The 16,424-nt window shown below is 38.7% G+C and overlaps 2 protein-coding genes across 3 annotated transcripts in view; one reads left to right on the top strand and one right to left on the bottom strand.

Annotated features, from left to right (window-relative positions):
- Positions 1-4,532, bottom strand: part of LOC108538581 (translation initiation factor IF-2-like) — a 7,591-nt gene extending 3,059 nt beyond the window's left edge. The window contains exons 1-2 of the mRNA XM_017886741.1: positions 4,494-4,532; positions 19-525 (exon numbers count right to left, since the gene is read on the bottom strand). Coding sequence (XP_017742230.1) covers positions 19-525; positions 4,494-4,532 — 546 coding nt within the window. The remainder of the gene's footprint in view (positions 1-18; positions 526-4,493) is intronic.
- Positions 15-16,424, top strand: part of KIAA1958 (KIAA1958 ortholog) — a 185,974-nt gene continuing 169,564 nt past the window's right edge. For both annotated transcript variants that reach the window (XM_017886748.1, XM_017886749.1), the window contains exon 1: positions 15-164. The gene's annotated coding sequence lies outside the window, so the exon portion shown is untranslated. The remainder of the gene's footprint in view (positions 165-16,424) is intronic.

Genomic DNA, 16,424 nt, shown 5'->3' with positions numbered 1-16,424 from the left:
CGGGCGCCTTCCCCGCGCCTTTTGCCTTCGGTGCCCGGTCCTCCGGCCGCTTTCCTCCCGCCCTCGCGCCCCTCCGGCCCGCCCCGTCCAGCCCGGGCTGCCCGGCTCCCGCAGGCCCCCCCCGCCGCCCGCGTTCCTATGGACAGACGCACAGACACCTGCAGGTGGGTGAGAGCCCGCGCGCTGGGCGGGGACGAGCGCGCCGACGCCGCGACCCAGGTGGGGAGCCCCTTTGTGTTGGGGGCGGCCGCGCCGGGGTCGACTCTGCTTCCCCGTCAGCGGCCGCGCGGTGACCCGGCTGAACCTTCCTTTTGTCTCCTCTCGGGGGAGCGAGGCCGGAGCGAGGGCAGGGACCCGGGCGTCCGCTCGTCGGCAGAGCCGGGCTTGAGGGTGCAAGGCGCAGAGACCCCCGGCGGCGGCTCCGGTCCGCCTGCCCCGGGCCTCCCCGCCGCCCGGCAGCTCGGGTCTCAGCGGCGGCTGCAGGCGCAGTGCGTGGGGCTGGCACCCCTGCTTCTGCTCTTGGGTCTGTCGGAGGTGGGAAGGAGGGCGGGAAGGAGGAAGAAAAGATCTGTCCTCTTAGTTTCCAAGTCGTGAGATGCTTATGGAGAAAGAGAGGTGGTTCAGGGCTCTGCCCCACTAGTTTCCCTCCTCGGGAGGCTCGCCGAGGTGCGTTTGGGGCGTGTGTGAAGGAACGTGCATGGCTTCGCTCCCTTATTTATTGTTTCTAACGGAGGAGGGCTTTCTCCAAAAGGCTCTTCCGTCCCCCACCCCCATCTGAGGCTGCGCACAGTGATTTGTGTTTGTTATCAAATACATCGAGAAATGTATTCCCCTGGGTAGGAGGAGGTTGGACTGAGCAACGTCAAACCAGAATCAAAGAATGTTTTTGATTCCCTCAAGTCTTTTTTTTTTTTTTTTTTTTTTAAGGTTTTAGATGGAGACTTTAAAAAAATGAACATGGCTGTGATTTTTACAGTTATGTATATTTAGTGTGTGTGTGTGTGTTGAAGTTGAGGAGTAAAGTTTTGTTTTTTCCCGGACTTGTTAGGATTCTCAAGACGGAATCCTCTCCCGACGAAATAAACAGTTAACAAGCCGGTCAGGTAGTGACAGCTTGCATGGTGGAGGTTAAATTGGAGAGCAATAAACAATGATCGAGCTTTCCGTTCAGGCTGAAGCCTTTATTTCTACTGATTTAAAATATGACATCTTTCACAACCCATGAGATCATGAATGTCAGAATTGAGTTTTTCCCCTAGGATTGTGCTTTTCCTATTTTATTCTATGTATATAACCCAGCGATTCGGTTGTGCATGGATATGGATACCGTGTTTTGAAAAATACTGTAGGGTGATGTTTCTGTTTTGTCTTATTTGATTAGCTAGCTAAGTTTCTTCATTAACGGTTGCTGTGTATTTGTAGATATTCAAATGATAAACGAGGTTGAATAAGCAACCAGAAAATAAATTTTACAGATTCAGATTTTTAATATGCAGGTATGGATTTATAACTGTATTAATCTCAATCTACTGCTCAGTTCTGGAAACTCTTTTTTGCCCCCCCCGTGTGAGAATTTATATTGACAAACTTAAGTTTGACAGTTACCCAGGAAATTAAAAAAACGAAGCAGTTTTGGGGGCCATGCATACAATTATATAGACAGTCATATGTAGAAAATGGAGGTTTTCCTAAAAAAACAAAAAGCATTATCATCTAAACTTGAAGGAAAACGTGGAAAATTATGTATTATTTAAATTTTCATTAAGGTTTAAAATTTAGAAAACTGTACAATTTAATGCATTTTTTTTAGACAAACTGATTTTTGTCATTATAAGAAGTTTAGTATGCTTAAAATAGTGGTTTTTTTCTAGGAGAAAAATTTATCCTAGATTCTTGCCCCAGTTAAACAGATTAATATTATTGCATGCCTAATACTGTAAATGCCTGGAGTGTACATTTATACACACATTACTTAAAACCTAGCAGTGATCAAGCCAATCCCTTTTAGTTGACAAAATTTTACTGGTTTCTGCTTTGACTTCCAGTCTGCATTAGGTAAATGAATTTAAATTCTGCACGGAGGCACAGAGCTCAGTATGTGGCTCCGGTAGGCCCTTGACTAGCGTTCCTTGTCCCTCTCCATTCATAGTAATAGCCCAAAGAGGAGAGGTATTGAAATTTGGTCAGGCTTTATCGCGAATCCGTGAATGGAGTTCTAGACCACTCTCAGAATTTCAGCACTTAGATATACATACTCTTCCTTAGCTCTTTAAAGTATTAAAAAAAGATAAGCTAACAATTGAATTGCTTATTTGTATATTTACAAGGCTGTCAGTGGTAGTGATAAGATTTAACAAAGAGTCACTGTGTAACTAAGCATTAACAGAGTGTGGCCTGTACTGAGAATGGTTTTGGCAAAGTTGTAGTTGTGCCTAAATGTTTTCTGAGATCATCAGTGTAGTCTTTATGTGGGCTGGCTAAAAGATAACACCCTAGTTTTGTTTATGTTTTTGTGTGTTTTTTTGACTGATAATGTAGATACTAATTTTTTGTTTTTGTATAATTAGCAATAATATTTTAGTGTAATCAGAAGCATTCCAGAGAACCTTACGTATTTTCAACTGATTTTCTTTCTGGTAAGTTGGTGTTCAGGAAGGCATATAAATTATTTTTCATTTTTCATGTTTGAAATTTTTTCATTTGTTTTGACAAATACGTGCTACTTCCAGAAAATTTGAATTTGTATAAAACTGGATTTTTAAATATAGCTGACATTTACCAACTTCTCTTTTTAAAACAACACTAAGCCGTCCACAGTTAAATTTGATAGGCTTTAAAATCCATCAACTTTTCTAGCATTTTCCTGTTTATTGGTTATCAATGTGGTATCATTACAGGAAGCTTAAAATGGACACTTTATGTTAACTAGAATGCTCAAATGACTAGTGTTTTCATTAGTAATAAATGGAAAGCTGAAAAGTAACAATTTTATCTTTGTGATAGATCTGTGACTTTCAAGTCTCTTTTTAACATTTTTTTGTAGCCTAGTGGGGAAGCAGGTCCCGCTGTGAGAGGTGTGGACAGTGACCTCTCGTTCCAGCCGTTGTCATCATCCTGCATTGTTTAACAACAGCACCAACCCCATGCTGCTCGCCGAAAATGCAGATTTCATTCTTGGATTAATATTCTGGTACCAGATGTATGAGGCTGGCTCTAAAGAAGCTTTTTCTCTTAAGTACTGTCAAAAATAGAGAAGCTGAAGATTGGAGAGAAGCCATTTATTTTGAACAGTTTATTTTCTGACAGTTTGTGTTTGTAAAGAAACCTGCTCATAATATTTACTTCAGAGATCTCCATAGTTGCCTGAGGAAGCCCCACAGGTTTCTTTTCCTTTAAAAAAGTTTCCATTGAGCTTGACTCTTATGTGATACTTCTTGACTTTGCTTCTGATTAGTTGATTTATGGACTTTATTTACTAGCATGATTGGAGAATTCTTTTGCTAGACTGAAATTGCACTCTGCCTGTGCTCTGGTCCGTTTCCTAGGTAACAAATGCACTGCATAGATTCCATAATGAGGACTGTGGTTGGCTAGTTACTGTGTAAATTCTGTTGTTTGGTAAAGCTTAGTCTCAAATTCAAATAAAGGTCAAGAAACCAAAAGTACTGAAAATGCAAATTTTTGAATTTGATTTTATATCCAATGCCAACAACGTTTAATAGGCTTTTCTGGAGAAAGGCAAATTATGCAGCCGTATTCAAGTTTGTTTTGCAAAGTCTTACACTTAAAACAGTTGGAGAGCTTTTTCACCATTAGTGTTCATACTGGTAATGCTAATGGCTCTAGTGACTAAGAAGATGTATTTCAGAAACATATTGTCACACTTGAAAATAATATAGAAAGCAAAGAATCCCGGTCTAGGACAACTGTGATATTGTTATACTGAAAGGAAGTAACATTATGTATCAAAAGAGAAATTATATAACTTTGACATGAGATATAACATTGTGTTTTTTAGAGATGTGGTCATAACTCTATCACCCACGCTAGAATACAGTGGTGCAACCATAGCTTACTGCGTCTTCAAACTCCTGGGCCCAAGGGATCATATCTCAGCCTCCCAAGTAGCTGGGACTACAGGCACGTGCCATCACACTCAGCTAATTTTTCTTATTTTTTGTAGAGATGGGGTCTTGTGGTGTTGCCCAGGCTGGTCTTGAACTCCTGGACTCAAATGATCGTCCTGCCTTGGCCTCCCAAGTGCTAGGATTATAGCTGTGAACCATCACGTCCAGCCATAACTTTAAGAAAGTTTAAGAAGATGTTAAAACGTTGAAGCAATGTTTAAAAACGTTAAAAATCTTACCATAAAATGCTGAATTTCTATTCTAGCCTTTTTTCTTCTCCGCATGAACTTTGGCCAACCTGGCACCAGGGAGCAAGTCCCCCCTTGGTTGCTGCAAGTTAGAGAATAGCTTTCTCCTCCACCTTACTCTCCTCTGGAAATCTGTGGGCTCTTTAGCTCCAGACATAGGACAAAAACTAATATGTATGGAATGGCTAGTGATTATTAGCTGTTTTTTTTTGTTCTTTTTTTTTTTCCTTAAGAAACCTGCAAAGAACCAAAGTTCCATTAAATCCTACTGGAAATATATTTTCACTTGAGGCCTGAAAATGTTTTTTGTTAATCATCAAGGAATTCATTAACTAAACATTAATAAAATACATACAACTCTTTTTAATTCTAAATAATTATCCAAAGTTGCTTCCATTGCTTTCCCTTGCTTTGCTGGGTTGTTTTTAGATGATTCATTTACTCTTTGGTTAACTTTCATTTCACGCATAGGATACATCTTGCTTGACTTCTCTTTTTATTCTTGGTTTTCTTCAAAACTGATACTACTTTAACCTTTTCTGTCCTTTTTTAATTGCAAATATTATATCCTTTCAGTTTTTTCTTATATTTTCCTCTGGAAATACTAATTATTTAAAAAATATTTTCCTTGTGTGATTTAAGGCATTATCACCATGTATCAAAAGCGCTACCGTTTTTTCTGTTATAGTACTTCATATTTGTGGGACGGAGTTGACAATATGTGTGAATTCTTAACCAGCTAGGACTACTTCTTCCTCTCAGCTTGTATTAATTTGTTAGGGCTACCATAACAAAGAATCACAGGCTGGTTGTCTTAAACAACAAAAATTTATTTTCTGACAATTCTGGAGGCTAGAAGTATAAGATCAAAGTGTTGGCAGGGTTGGGTTCTTCTAAAGCCCGTCTCTTGGCTGATGGATAGCTGTCTTCCTAAGGTGTCTTCGTTTGGTTTTCCCTCTGTGTATGTGTATGTCCTAATTTTCTCTTAAGAACATCACTTATATTGGATTAGGGCCCACACATATGACTTCATTTTACCTTAATTACCTCTATTCCAGGCTTTACTTCTCCTATAAGTCACATTTCTGAGGTACCAGGGTTTAGGATGTGAACAGATGAATTCAAGAGGAATCCAGTTTATCCCGTAACACAGTCCACCCCTCTACCTACTGCCTTTCACCCATATATACCTGCCTCCCTACATATGTACATACATACCTCACTCCACATGTGGAATTTTGTAGCGGTTTCATCTTTTATGTCTTTCTTACTCTGTTGTCAATTTGTCACTTGAGTCCCAGGCCCAAATACATAGCAGTATGATCAGCTCTATATATAGTCATTAAAAATAGATAAAGGCTTTTGTTTTTTCACTCTTCGTATTCATTATTTTAAATGCTTTATTTTGAATGACTTAAAGTACAAAATCCTTTTTTTTTTTTTGAGACAGGATCTTTTTCTGTTGCCCAGGATGGAGTGCAGTAATGTGATCACAGCTCACTGCAGCCTCAACCTCCTGGGCTCAAGCAATCCTCTCACCTCAGCCTTCTGAGTAGCTGGGATCACAGGTGCACGCCCAGCCCCCAGCTAACTTTTTTTTTTTTTTTGTAGAGATGAGGCCTGTGTGGCTCAGATTGGTCTTGAACTCCTGGGCTCATGATATCTTCCTATCTGGGCCTCCCGAAGTGCTGGGATTACAGGCCTGAGTCACTGTGCCTGGCCACAATTCTTAATAGTTGTTTTGGAATACTAGAGAATATTATCGTGGCCAAATTCAGTGGAAGCACTAATGCTGTTATTTTCTTCCGAGTTCTGAGGACTTGTTTCTTTTGGTGCCTTTTTTTTTTTTTTTCCAGCTATTTGTCTTGCTGCTCTCATGGTAAGTTACGCATTATTTGGTCTTTTCACACATGTCTGATGATTCCTGAATCTAATATCTAGTCAGGGCTTTTCTCCTGAAATCCACATCTTTGTGTCCTACTATGACTGGATATATTCACTTAATTTTCCACAAACATTTCACATTCAATATGCCCCAGACTTACTGTCCTCTTCAAATCTGTGTCTTTTCTTTTATTCCCTAGCTCAGTGAGTTGGTACCACCTTCAATCCATTTTCCCAGTCCAGAAATTTAGGAGTTATGTCTGATTCCTTCTTTATTCTTCTAATCCCATTTTCCATACATAATCAAGCCCCTGGGTCAGTCAGTTCTTGTTCCCTTAGATTTATCAGTTCTGTCTGTTTGCCACATGTGAATCGTGCTACTGTGTTACCTTTGCGTTAGTCTTAGTTTTACAGTTAAATGTATTCAGTGTGCAACAGAAGTCCTTATGGTAAAGCTTCTGTAATCATTTAGTAGTCCGAAGTTCATTGAATTCTTATAAGTGGCTCATGTGAAATGTATCCCTTGCCTTTCATATTTAACACTGTTTATCTGTGGCTTTTATAGTTCAAGGTCACTTTGACCGAATAAAAATACTTGACTCACATTTTTTTCCCCTCAAGTATCTTTAAAAATGTTACTCTCTTGCAGGAGTTGGCAAACTTTTTCTGTAAAAGACCAAATAATAATTATCTTAGGTTTTGTGGGTCATAGGTTCCCCAATTACTTAACTGTGCCATTGCATTGCAAAAGCAGCTATAGATAGTGTGTAAATGAACTAGCATGACTGTTCCAATAAAACTTAATTTACAGAACCAGGCAGTGGGCTGGATTTGGTCCATGGGCCTTAGTTTGCTGAGTCCTATTCTATTCTGGTAAAATGTGTTGTCAAACGCTAATACCAGTATGATTTTCTTTCTTTAATTTTATCTTTTTGCCTAGATACCCAAGGGCTTTTTATTCATCTTTAAAGCCAATAATTTTACTAGAATGTCTGTTAGCCATTCCTGCTAATTCTCCTAGATACACAGTGTATTCTATTATATTGGCCTAAATGTTTTTTCATATTTTCATCAATTATAGTTTTTTAGTAGTGTTCCATTATTTTCGTTTTCTCTCTTTTGGGCCTCCTATTATATGTATGTTGGATCTTCTTATATCTATACCTTAATATTATTCTTTCTTATTTTTTATATTTGCTTTATTTTTATTTTTTGTTTTTTCTATTTTATGCTTTAGTGCCTTCAATGTATCTTCCGTGGTATCTATGTCTCTCTCTCTGTGTTTTTTGAAACAGTCTCACTGTCACCTAGGCTGGAGTGCTGTGTCACCGTTGTGGTTTACTGCAGTGTCAACATCTCTGGACTCAGGTGATCCTCCCAGTTTAACCCAAGTAGCTGGGACTACAGATGTGCATCACCATGCCCTACTAATTTTTGTATTTTTTGTAGAGACAGGGTTTCACCGTGTCGCCCAGGCTGGTCTCAAACTCACGGGCTCAAATGATCCACCTGCCTCCGCCTCCCAAAGTGCTGGGATTACAGACATGAGCCACTGCACCTGTTGGTATCTATCTATTAAGTTTAATGTTCTTGCTAGTTTTCACTTCCTTTCTGAGTTTTTTCTTTCCTATTCTGTCATGAACTTTGTCATTTCTTATTGTACATCCTCTTGTTATCTGGCAAGATTCGTTTTTTAGTTTTTCAATTTCTGATCTATGCTGTTCTTCCATAGCTTCTATCATTTAAAAATTTTTTTCCCCTTTTTCTTTTTGAGACAGGGCCTTTCTCTGTCATCCAAGGTTCAAGGAATTCACCCACCTCAGCTTCCCAAGTAGCTAGGACTATGGATGTGTGCCATCACTACCAGCTGAGTTTTTTTTTTTTTTGGAAAGATGGGTTTCACTGTGTTGCCCAGCCTGGTCTTGAACTCTTGGGCTCGTGATCCTCCTGCTTTGGTCTCCCAAAGTGCTGAGATTACAGGCATGAGGCACTGTGCCTGGCTATTTTCTTAATTCCTCTTATTCATTTTGAAATATGTTACAGTTCTCATCTTTTTTCTTACTATACTTTTTAATTGTTCTCTCTTGGTCATATTTAAATTAGATGGTCTTACCTGTACTTTTGGAGAAGGTTTCTGTGATGGAGGTGGAAATTGGCAAATATAGTTTTCCTGCTTTTATGGTTTGAAGATTTTCTCCTTTGTTGCTTAGCTGGAGTATTTTAAAAATATGGCCACTCAATTAAAACAAAAATGAGGTACCATTGTACACTCACTAGAATGGCTAAATGAGAAACATAAAAAATACCAAGTATGAGGATGTAGAGTAGCTGAAATTCTCCTGCTCTGCTATTCGAAGTGTAAATTGGAATGGAAATGTAAAGTGGTACAACAATTTGGAAAGCTCTATGGCTGTATCTACTAAAGCTGGACATATGCTGCAAGTCCTGTGACTCAGTAGTTCTACTCTATGATCCATACTCCCCAAATATATGGACTAGAATGCTCATAGCACATTTGTCATTGCTCCAAACTGAAATCTGTCCAAATGGCCATCAGTCGTTGTTGTTCCCTTCCACAGTGAGTCTGACTTTGGCTGTGTAACTTGCTCTGGCCAGTTGGACATTAGCAAGCATTATGCAACACAAGCTTGATCAGTGCTTATGTACTCCGGGGAATAATGTCCTGAGACCACTGTATAAGGATGTCCTGGAGTAGGAGAGGTTACATGGAAGAGAATTGTGGTGCCCAGCCAATGACCAGTACTTACTGACAAACTTGTGAGTGAGGTCATCTTTGACTTTATAGTTTAGCTGACCTTCCTTCCAGCTAAAAGTCGCCACATGAACAAGTCCAGGTAAAGCCAGAGGAGAAACTACCCAGAAAACATACAATTGTGAGAACAAGAAATTGTTGTTTGAAGCCACTAAATTTTTAGGTGATTTGTTATACAGCAATATTAAACTGACTCAGATTGAATAAATACATCATGGTATATTTACACAACGGAATACTGTAGAGCAATGAGAATGATAAACAGTCTACAGCTGCATGCAGTAGTATGTGTGAATCTCACAGACATATGTTGAGCTAAAGAAGCCAGACAGAGCAGAGTTTATACTGTATGCCTGCATATTATAGAAAGTCCTCAAGCAGGCAGAATCATTCTGTTCTGTTAGAAGCCAGAATAGGGGCTACCCTTGGGGGAGTATTGACGAGAACAGAGAAAGTAGAGGCTTCTGGGCTGCTGGAAAGGTTCTGTTTCTTGAACTGGTTGCTGGTTACGTAAGTGGGTTCTGTTTGTGAAATTGTAAAATATAAGCAAGTTCACTTATTGCTGCCTTTTTCTGAGTGTATATTTCAGTGTTGATGTGGCCTCCTCTGTGATGTTCTCTGAGATTAACCTTCTTTGGGTATCTCTTTCCTTTATTCCCACTCCTGCCTCTTTGTTTGATTTGGATTCTAGTCCACAGTGTTCTTCCTAAAGCCTCTTAGGTTCTCATGGTCTTGCATTCTCCCCCAGAAACTCAGAAACTTTACTGGTTGTTCTTGGATACAATTTCACTTAAAAAGGATCCTCTCCTTTTGATGGTAATTTCTTCTTTCCCAGCTCTTAGACTCACTAGAACTCTCCTTTTTGTGCCTTCATCTGCTCAGTTGCTTATTCTGTGTAGGTTCTATTTTTGTGGGTGTTTTAGCCCTGCCTACTTATCTGGTGTCCATAGGACTGTCCTATCACCTGATATTGTTGAACATTTTGTCTTTTGCTATTGTCCACCTATTTTGTTATCCTCTTATCTGTGGGTGTTTTTATTTTTCCTGTGGAGATAATTGTAGATCCACTTGCAGTTGTAAGATATAATACAGAGAGGTTCTTTGCATGCTTTGCTCAGCTTCCCCCAGTGGTAGCATTTTGCAAAATTATAATGTTACAACCAGGATATTGACGGTTTATGGGCTGAGTAGTGTCCCTGCAAATTCGTATGTTGAAGCCCCAACCCTCCAGTACCTTAATGTAACTGTATTTAGAAGCTAGGGCATTTAAAAAGGTGATTAAGTTAGGATAAGGTTGTTGGAGTGGGCCCTAATATAATCCAGTGTGGTGTCCTTATAAGAGGAAATTTGGACACAAAAAGAGACATTAGGGACATGCACACAGGGGAAAAAACTCTGTAAAGGAAACAGCAAAGAGGAGGCCATCTGCAAGCCAAGGAGAGAGGCTTCAAAAGAAACCAAGCCTGCCAACACTTTGATCTTAGAATTCTAGCCTCCAGAATTGTCAGAAAATAAACTTCTGTTGTTTCAGGCACCCAGTCTGTAGTATTTTGTTATGGCAGCCCTAGCAAATGAATACACTGACATCGATAAAATCCACCACTCTTATTCAGATTTCCAGTTTCAGTGGTATTCACTTGTGTAGGTTCAATACAGTTTTATCACCTTTTTAGGTTTCTGTTTCTACCATCCTCTCCACTACCCCCCCCCAACATTTCTAACATATTCATATGATTAGATTTGAATCTGTTGTCTTGCTTGCTTAGGAGTCCTTTATTTATTTTTAAGTAGTTTTTTTTGTTGTTATATTGGAAGACTTATTTTCCCAATTAATCAAAGGGGACAAATACCATCAGGCAAGAAAGGGTAAGATATGCAATAATCTGATTAGTAATAGCTTTTTTAGTGTATCTGATTTATAGTGATAAGCCAATACATATTTGTTGCAGGGAGTTTAATTAATTCTTTTCTAAATGACTAAGGTTGTTAACATTTTCATGACAATTCTGGTACAGTTATTGACTTTCTTTATCTGACATCTTCTGAAAACAAGGAGTTCTACATTAGTGAATTTACCATATAACTAAAGTTTATCTCCTGGAGAAAACTTAAGATTAAAATCATTTTTAGTAAAGATGTTCTTTAAACATAGCTTAAGTAAAGGTGGCGGTTCAGTTGTTTTTAGAAATCTGCCAAAGGAATCCTTTTCTGGCATCTGGATGAACCCAAGCTGATACAGAGAAATTTTTCTTTTCCCTCCCTGGAAAATTCGCTTAACTTTTTCAACTCTGAAGTTTTACAATAAGTTTAATCTAGTTTACTACAGCCAATTCAAGGAAGGATCAATCAATCCAACTTACAAATCCATAAAATTAATGGATTTACCAAAATCTTGTTTAAACAGCCTTTTAAAGTTTCTTTTATGTTGGTATAACTTACATAAAATGCATAAATTTTATGTGTAGAGTGATTTTTCCCCCTTTTGTTTTTAGTTGAGATGTAATGATTCTACATGTTTTTGGGATACAGAGTAATATTTCAATGTGTGTATACAACGTATAATGATCAAATTAGGTAATTAGGACACCCATAACCTCAAACATTTTATTATTTATTTGTGTTGGGAACATTCAAAATCCTCTCTTCTGGCCTTTTGAAAATATGCAATAAATAATAGTTAACCATATTCATCCTACAGTGCTACAGAACCAGAGCCCATTCCTATCTAGCTGTAATTTTGTATCTGTTAACTAGCCTCTATCCACTCCTCTCCCTTTGCTGTTCCCAGCCTCTAATACACACAGTTCTACTTTTTACTTCCATGAGCTCAAAAAAATTTACTCGCACATATGAGTGAGAACATGTGGCATTTATCTTTCTGTGCCTGACTTATTTTGCTTGATAGATGTCCTCCAGGCTCATCCATGTTGTGGCAAATGGTGGGATTTCTTTCCTTTTTATGGTTGAATAGTATTCCATTGTGTATGTTTACACCACATTTTCTTTATCCATGAATCGATTGATGGACATTTGGTTGGATTCCATGTTTTAACTATTGTGAAAGTGCTACAATAAACGTGGTGGTGCAGATCATCTCTTTGATACACTGATTTCTTTGATACACTGGTTTTCTTTTCTTTGGATAAACACTCAGTAGTGGGATTACTGGATTACTGTGGTAGTTCTGTCTTTAGTTTTTTTAGAAACTTCCATATAGTTTTCTATAGTAAATAGCCTTTGAAGATATCTGTGAAATTTTAGCTGAAGGTACTCCCGTTTTACCTTCACAGCAGCATTTTAAGGAATGTTCTGCTTTAAAAGTTTGGGTCATATGATAGTGTAGTCTTAGAAATATTTTCCTTTTGAATTTTGTTAATGAATATGAATATATCCATTGAAAAGTATATATTCATAATAAAATTATTATTATTATTATTTTTGAGACAGTCTCTCATTCTGTCGCCCAGCCTGCAGTGCAGTGGTGCAATCTCAGCTCGCTGCAGCCTCCACCTCCTGGTTCAAGCGATTCTTGTGCCTCAGCCTCCTGAGTAGCTGGGATTACAGGTGTGCACCACCATGCCCAGCTAATTTTTGTATTTTTAGTAGAGATGGGGTTTCGCCAAGTCGGCCAGGCTGGTCTCGAACTCCTGACCTCAAGTGATCTGCCTGCCTTGGCCTCTGAAAGTGCTGGGATTACAGGCAAAACACCATACGTGGCTTTACAAATTATTTTTTGGTGTCAAAATTTATTCTGTTAATTAACCTTAATACCATTTAATTTTTTTCTTTTCTTTTTTTTTTTTTTAGAGATAAGGTCTCACTGTGTTGCCCAGGCTGGTCTCGAACACCTGGGCTTGAGCAATCTTCCTGCCTTGACCTCCCAAAGTGCTGGGATTACACACATGAGCCACCGTGGTTAGCTTAGTATTATTTTTATTTGATGCTTTCCTGTTAATTATCAAATAGATATTTTACAGTTACTTTATTTAGTCATCTAAGAACATACTATTGGCTTGAGAAATAAGCATGTCCTTGCACATTACGTAATAAACAATATTCTTGTTGAATATTTAAAAATGTAGTTCTGTATAATATTTTGAGAAAACGGTACACTGATAAAAGGTTAGTTGGTTTGACCATGTGAAAGTTTAAACTTGGTTGGGCTTGGTGGCTCGCATTTGTAATCCCAGTATTTTGGAAGGCTGAGGCAGGAGGATTGCTTGAGCCCCGGAGTTTCAAGATCAGCCTGGGCCACATAGGGAGACCCCCATCTCTACAAAAAAAAAAAAAAAAAAAAAGGCCCAGCATGGTTGCATGCACCTGTGGTCCTGGCTACTTGGGAGGCTGAGGTGGGAGGCTGAAGTAGGAGGATCTCTTGAGCCTAGGAGGCTGAGACTGCAGTAAACTATGATCATGCCACTGTACTCCAGTCTGGGTGACAGTGCCAAACCTTGTCTCCAAAACCAAAAAACTCAAAAAACTTTATTTTTCAAACAAAATAATGACATTAAAAAGGAAGGAGCACACTTTGGGAAGCTGAGGTGAGAGGATTGTTTGACATCAGGAGTTTGAGACCAGCCTGGGCAACAAAGCAAGACCCTTGTCTCTACAAACAAAAAAAAAAAAGAAAAGAAAAGAAAAATTAATCAGTCATGATGGCCCATGCCTGTAGTCCCAGCTACTTGGGAGACTGAAGTGGAAGGATCACCTGAGCCACCTGAGCCCAGGAGTTCAAGACCATGGTGAGCTATAATGGCGCCGCTGCACTCTAGACTGGGCAACAGAGCAAGATCCTGTTTCTTGAAAAAACAAAATAAAACCAAGTTGAAAAGTGAGAACGCTGCGAAGAAGGCATCCAACCAGGGCTGCAATGGAGAGTAACAAGGAAGGCCTCTTTCAATCAAGTCTTCAATTGGTCTAAGAAGAAAATCTTCCATTTCAGATTTAAAAAATAAAGAGGAACCAACACCTTGCAGAGCTGATAGCCAAGTATTTCAGACAGAGAAAACTGTGGCGTAGAGAGACAGGAAGGGCATGAGGTCACATAGCAGACTGCACAGAAGAGCCAAGATTCGAAACCCTAATGCTAGACCCCAACTCCCATCTATTGCTTCTAATAACTGTTCATTAGTGGGTCCAGCATGGGAGCTCACACGGAGCAGGCCCTACTAAAAATCACTCTTTCTTGAAAAAACAAACAAAAAGAAAATACTTGCAGCAATATGATAGATAAAGAGTTGATGTCTTTATGACATTGTATTGTTTTCACGATTTACAAAAAAAAAAAAAAACCCTAATGAATAATAGATAAAATGAAGAGCCATTTATAGAAGAGAAATGTTCAGCCTCCATGATAATCACAGACAAAATACTATGGCAATCCAGAAGCTTTTTTTAAACACTATCAAATTAGCAAAAATATAAAGTGAAATAATACCCATTATGTGGTGAGTAGAAAGGAGAAGGGGAGGAAGTTATTCTCATATGTATTGCTGATGGGAATATGGCATCCTTGTTTTCTTATAAAACTTTGAAGTATAATATACTTACAAAAGATGAACATATCAATGTGTATAGTTGATTAACTGTTACAAATTGAATACATATGACTAGTACTCAGATAATAAACAAGACATTATTTATTCCTTGTGCTTTTCCCAGTATCTAACGCAATCCCTCTGAAACAAAATAAATATCCTGACAGATTGCTGAGTCATACGGTATATATGCTGAGCTTTAATGTGTTCTCCAAAGTAATTGTATCAGTTTATACTGGCACTGACACCAGCAGTGTGTAAATGTTCTAGTTGCCCCGCTTTCTGTGATTATCATTTTGAAAAGCAATTTGTCAGTATATTAAGAGCCATAAACATATTTATACCAATTTATCTAGTAATTCTAATTGAAAAGATAGAGATACATGCACAAAAACATTCAGTGAAGCAGTCTAAATTTTGTCTGCTGCAACCCCACACCATTTGTTGTCTGTGGCTGCTTTTGTGCTGCAGTGGCAGAATTGAGTAGTTATGATAGAGATCCTGCAAAGCAGAAAATATTTACTATCTGACTTACTCCAGAAAAAGTTTGCTGACCCCTGCATTTGAGCATTATTTAGAATATTAAAAGATTGGCAGTAACTGATATGTCCATCAGTAGGGGAATTATTGGCTAAATCCTTGATAAAACTGGAGCTAGCCATTTACAATGATGATTACAGGGACTGTTTAACCAACAGATATTTAATGGGCATTCACCATGTGTTAGGTACTTTTCTAGATGTTAGGAAATCAGTAAAAACAAAATACTTGCCCTCATAGAGCTTAAATTTTAGTAGTGGAGATAGAGAAGAAACAAGTAAAATAATATGTAAGGGATAAGTGCTAAGAAGGAAGAAAAAAAGCAGGAAAGGGGGATATGAAATATTTCAGGGTAAGGTCTTGACATTTTAGATTAGGGTTACCAAGGAATATTTCACAGAGAAAGTGACTTTTGAGTAAGGACTTAAATGAGAGGGCTTGACATGCAGGTATCTGAGGGAAGAGCATTTGAGGCAAAGGGAATGGCAAGCACAAAGGGTCAGTTGGAAATGTGCCCTGATATGCTCTAGGAACAAGAATTTCAAGGGCTGGCTGGTTGTGGTGGCTAACTCCTTTAATCCCAGCACTTTGGCAGGCCAAGGCAGGAGGATCACTTAAGCCCAGGAGTTCGAGACCAGCTGGGAAACAAGACCCCTTCTCTACAAAAAGTAAAAAAAATTAGCCAAGTGTGGTGGTGCATACCTGTAGTCCCAGCTACTAGGGAGGCTGAGGCTGCAGTGAGCTGTGTTCATGACACTGCACTCCAGCTTGGGCAACAAAGCGAGACCCTGTCTCAAAGAAAAAAAAAATCAAGGGCTACACTAGTGGGAAGGAGGGGAGAGCTGCAAGGGAAGAGAGTTGCAAGAGTTTGGACAGGTAATTGCTAGTGGTAGTGGGTAGGGCAGATCATGTAGAACCTTCTGGCAAAATGAAAAATCCCTATTAAAAATTGTTTAGGTAGGAAATAGAAAGAATTTTTCTTCTCCCATTTTCCCTCCCTCCCTGATCATGACTGTCATGCAAAGCTATGCATAAGGAAAAGATTGGAAGAAAATACCCTAAAATGCTAACAGTGTTAATGTGCTGGGGTTATAAATTATATATATATTTGCCATACTTTCCATAATTTGGCTATATTTTATAATAAAAAGCATAATTAAAGACTGGAAGTATTTTGCATATTTCTATCTTTTAATACCTTAGAAATCAAGTACTTTAGATCTTTGTCAAGTTGATTGTAACCTGACTTTATTGATGGTGGGCAACAGTGTCTTAAATCATCTAAGGAGTTGTTGGCTTTTTAATTATGTATTAA

Source organism: Rhinopithecus bieti, unplaced genomic scaffold, assembly GCF_001698545.2.
Source record: "Rhinopithecus bieti isolate Rb0 unplaced genomic scaffold, ASM169854v2 scaffold_16175, whole genome shotgun sequence".
Lineage (NCBI taxonomy): Eukaryota > Metazoa > Chordata > Mammalia > Primates > Cercopithecidae > Rhinopithecus > Rhinopithecus bieti.
Note: the sequence above shows the minus strand (reverse complement) of the source record. Positions and strands in the feature narration are given on the sequence as shown.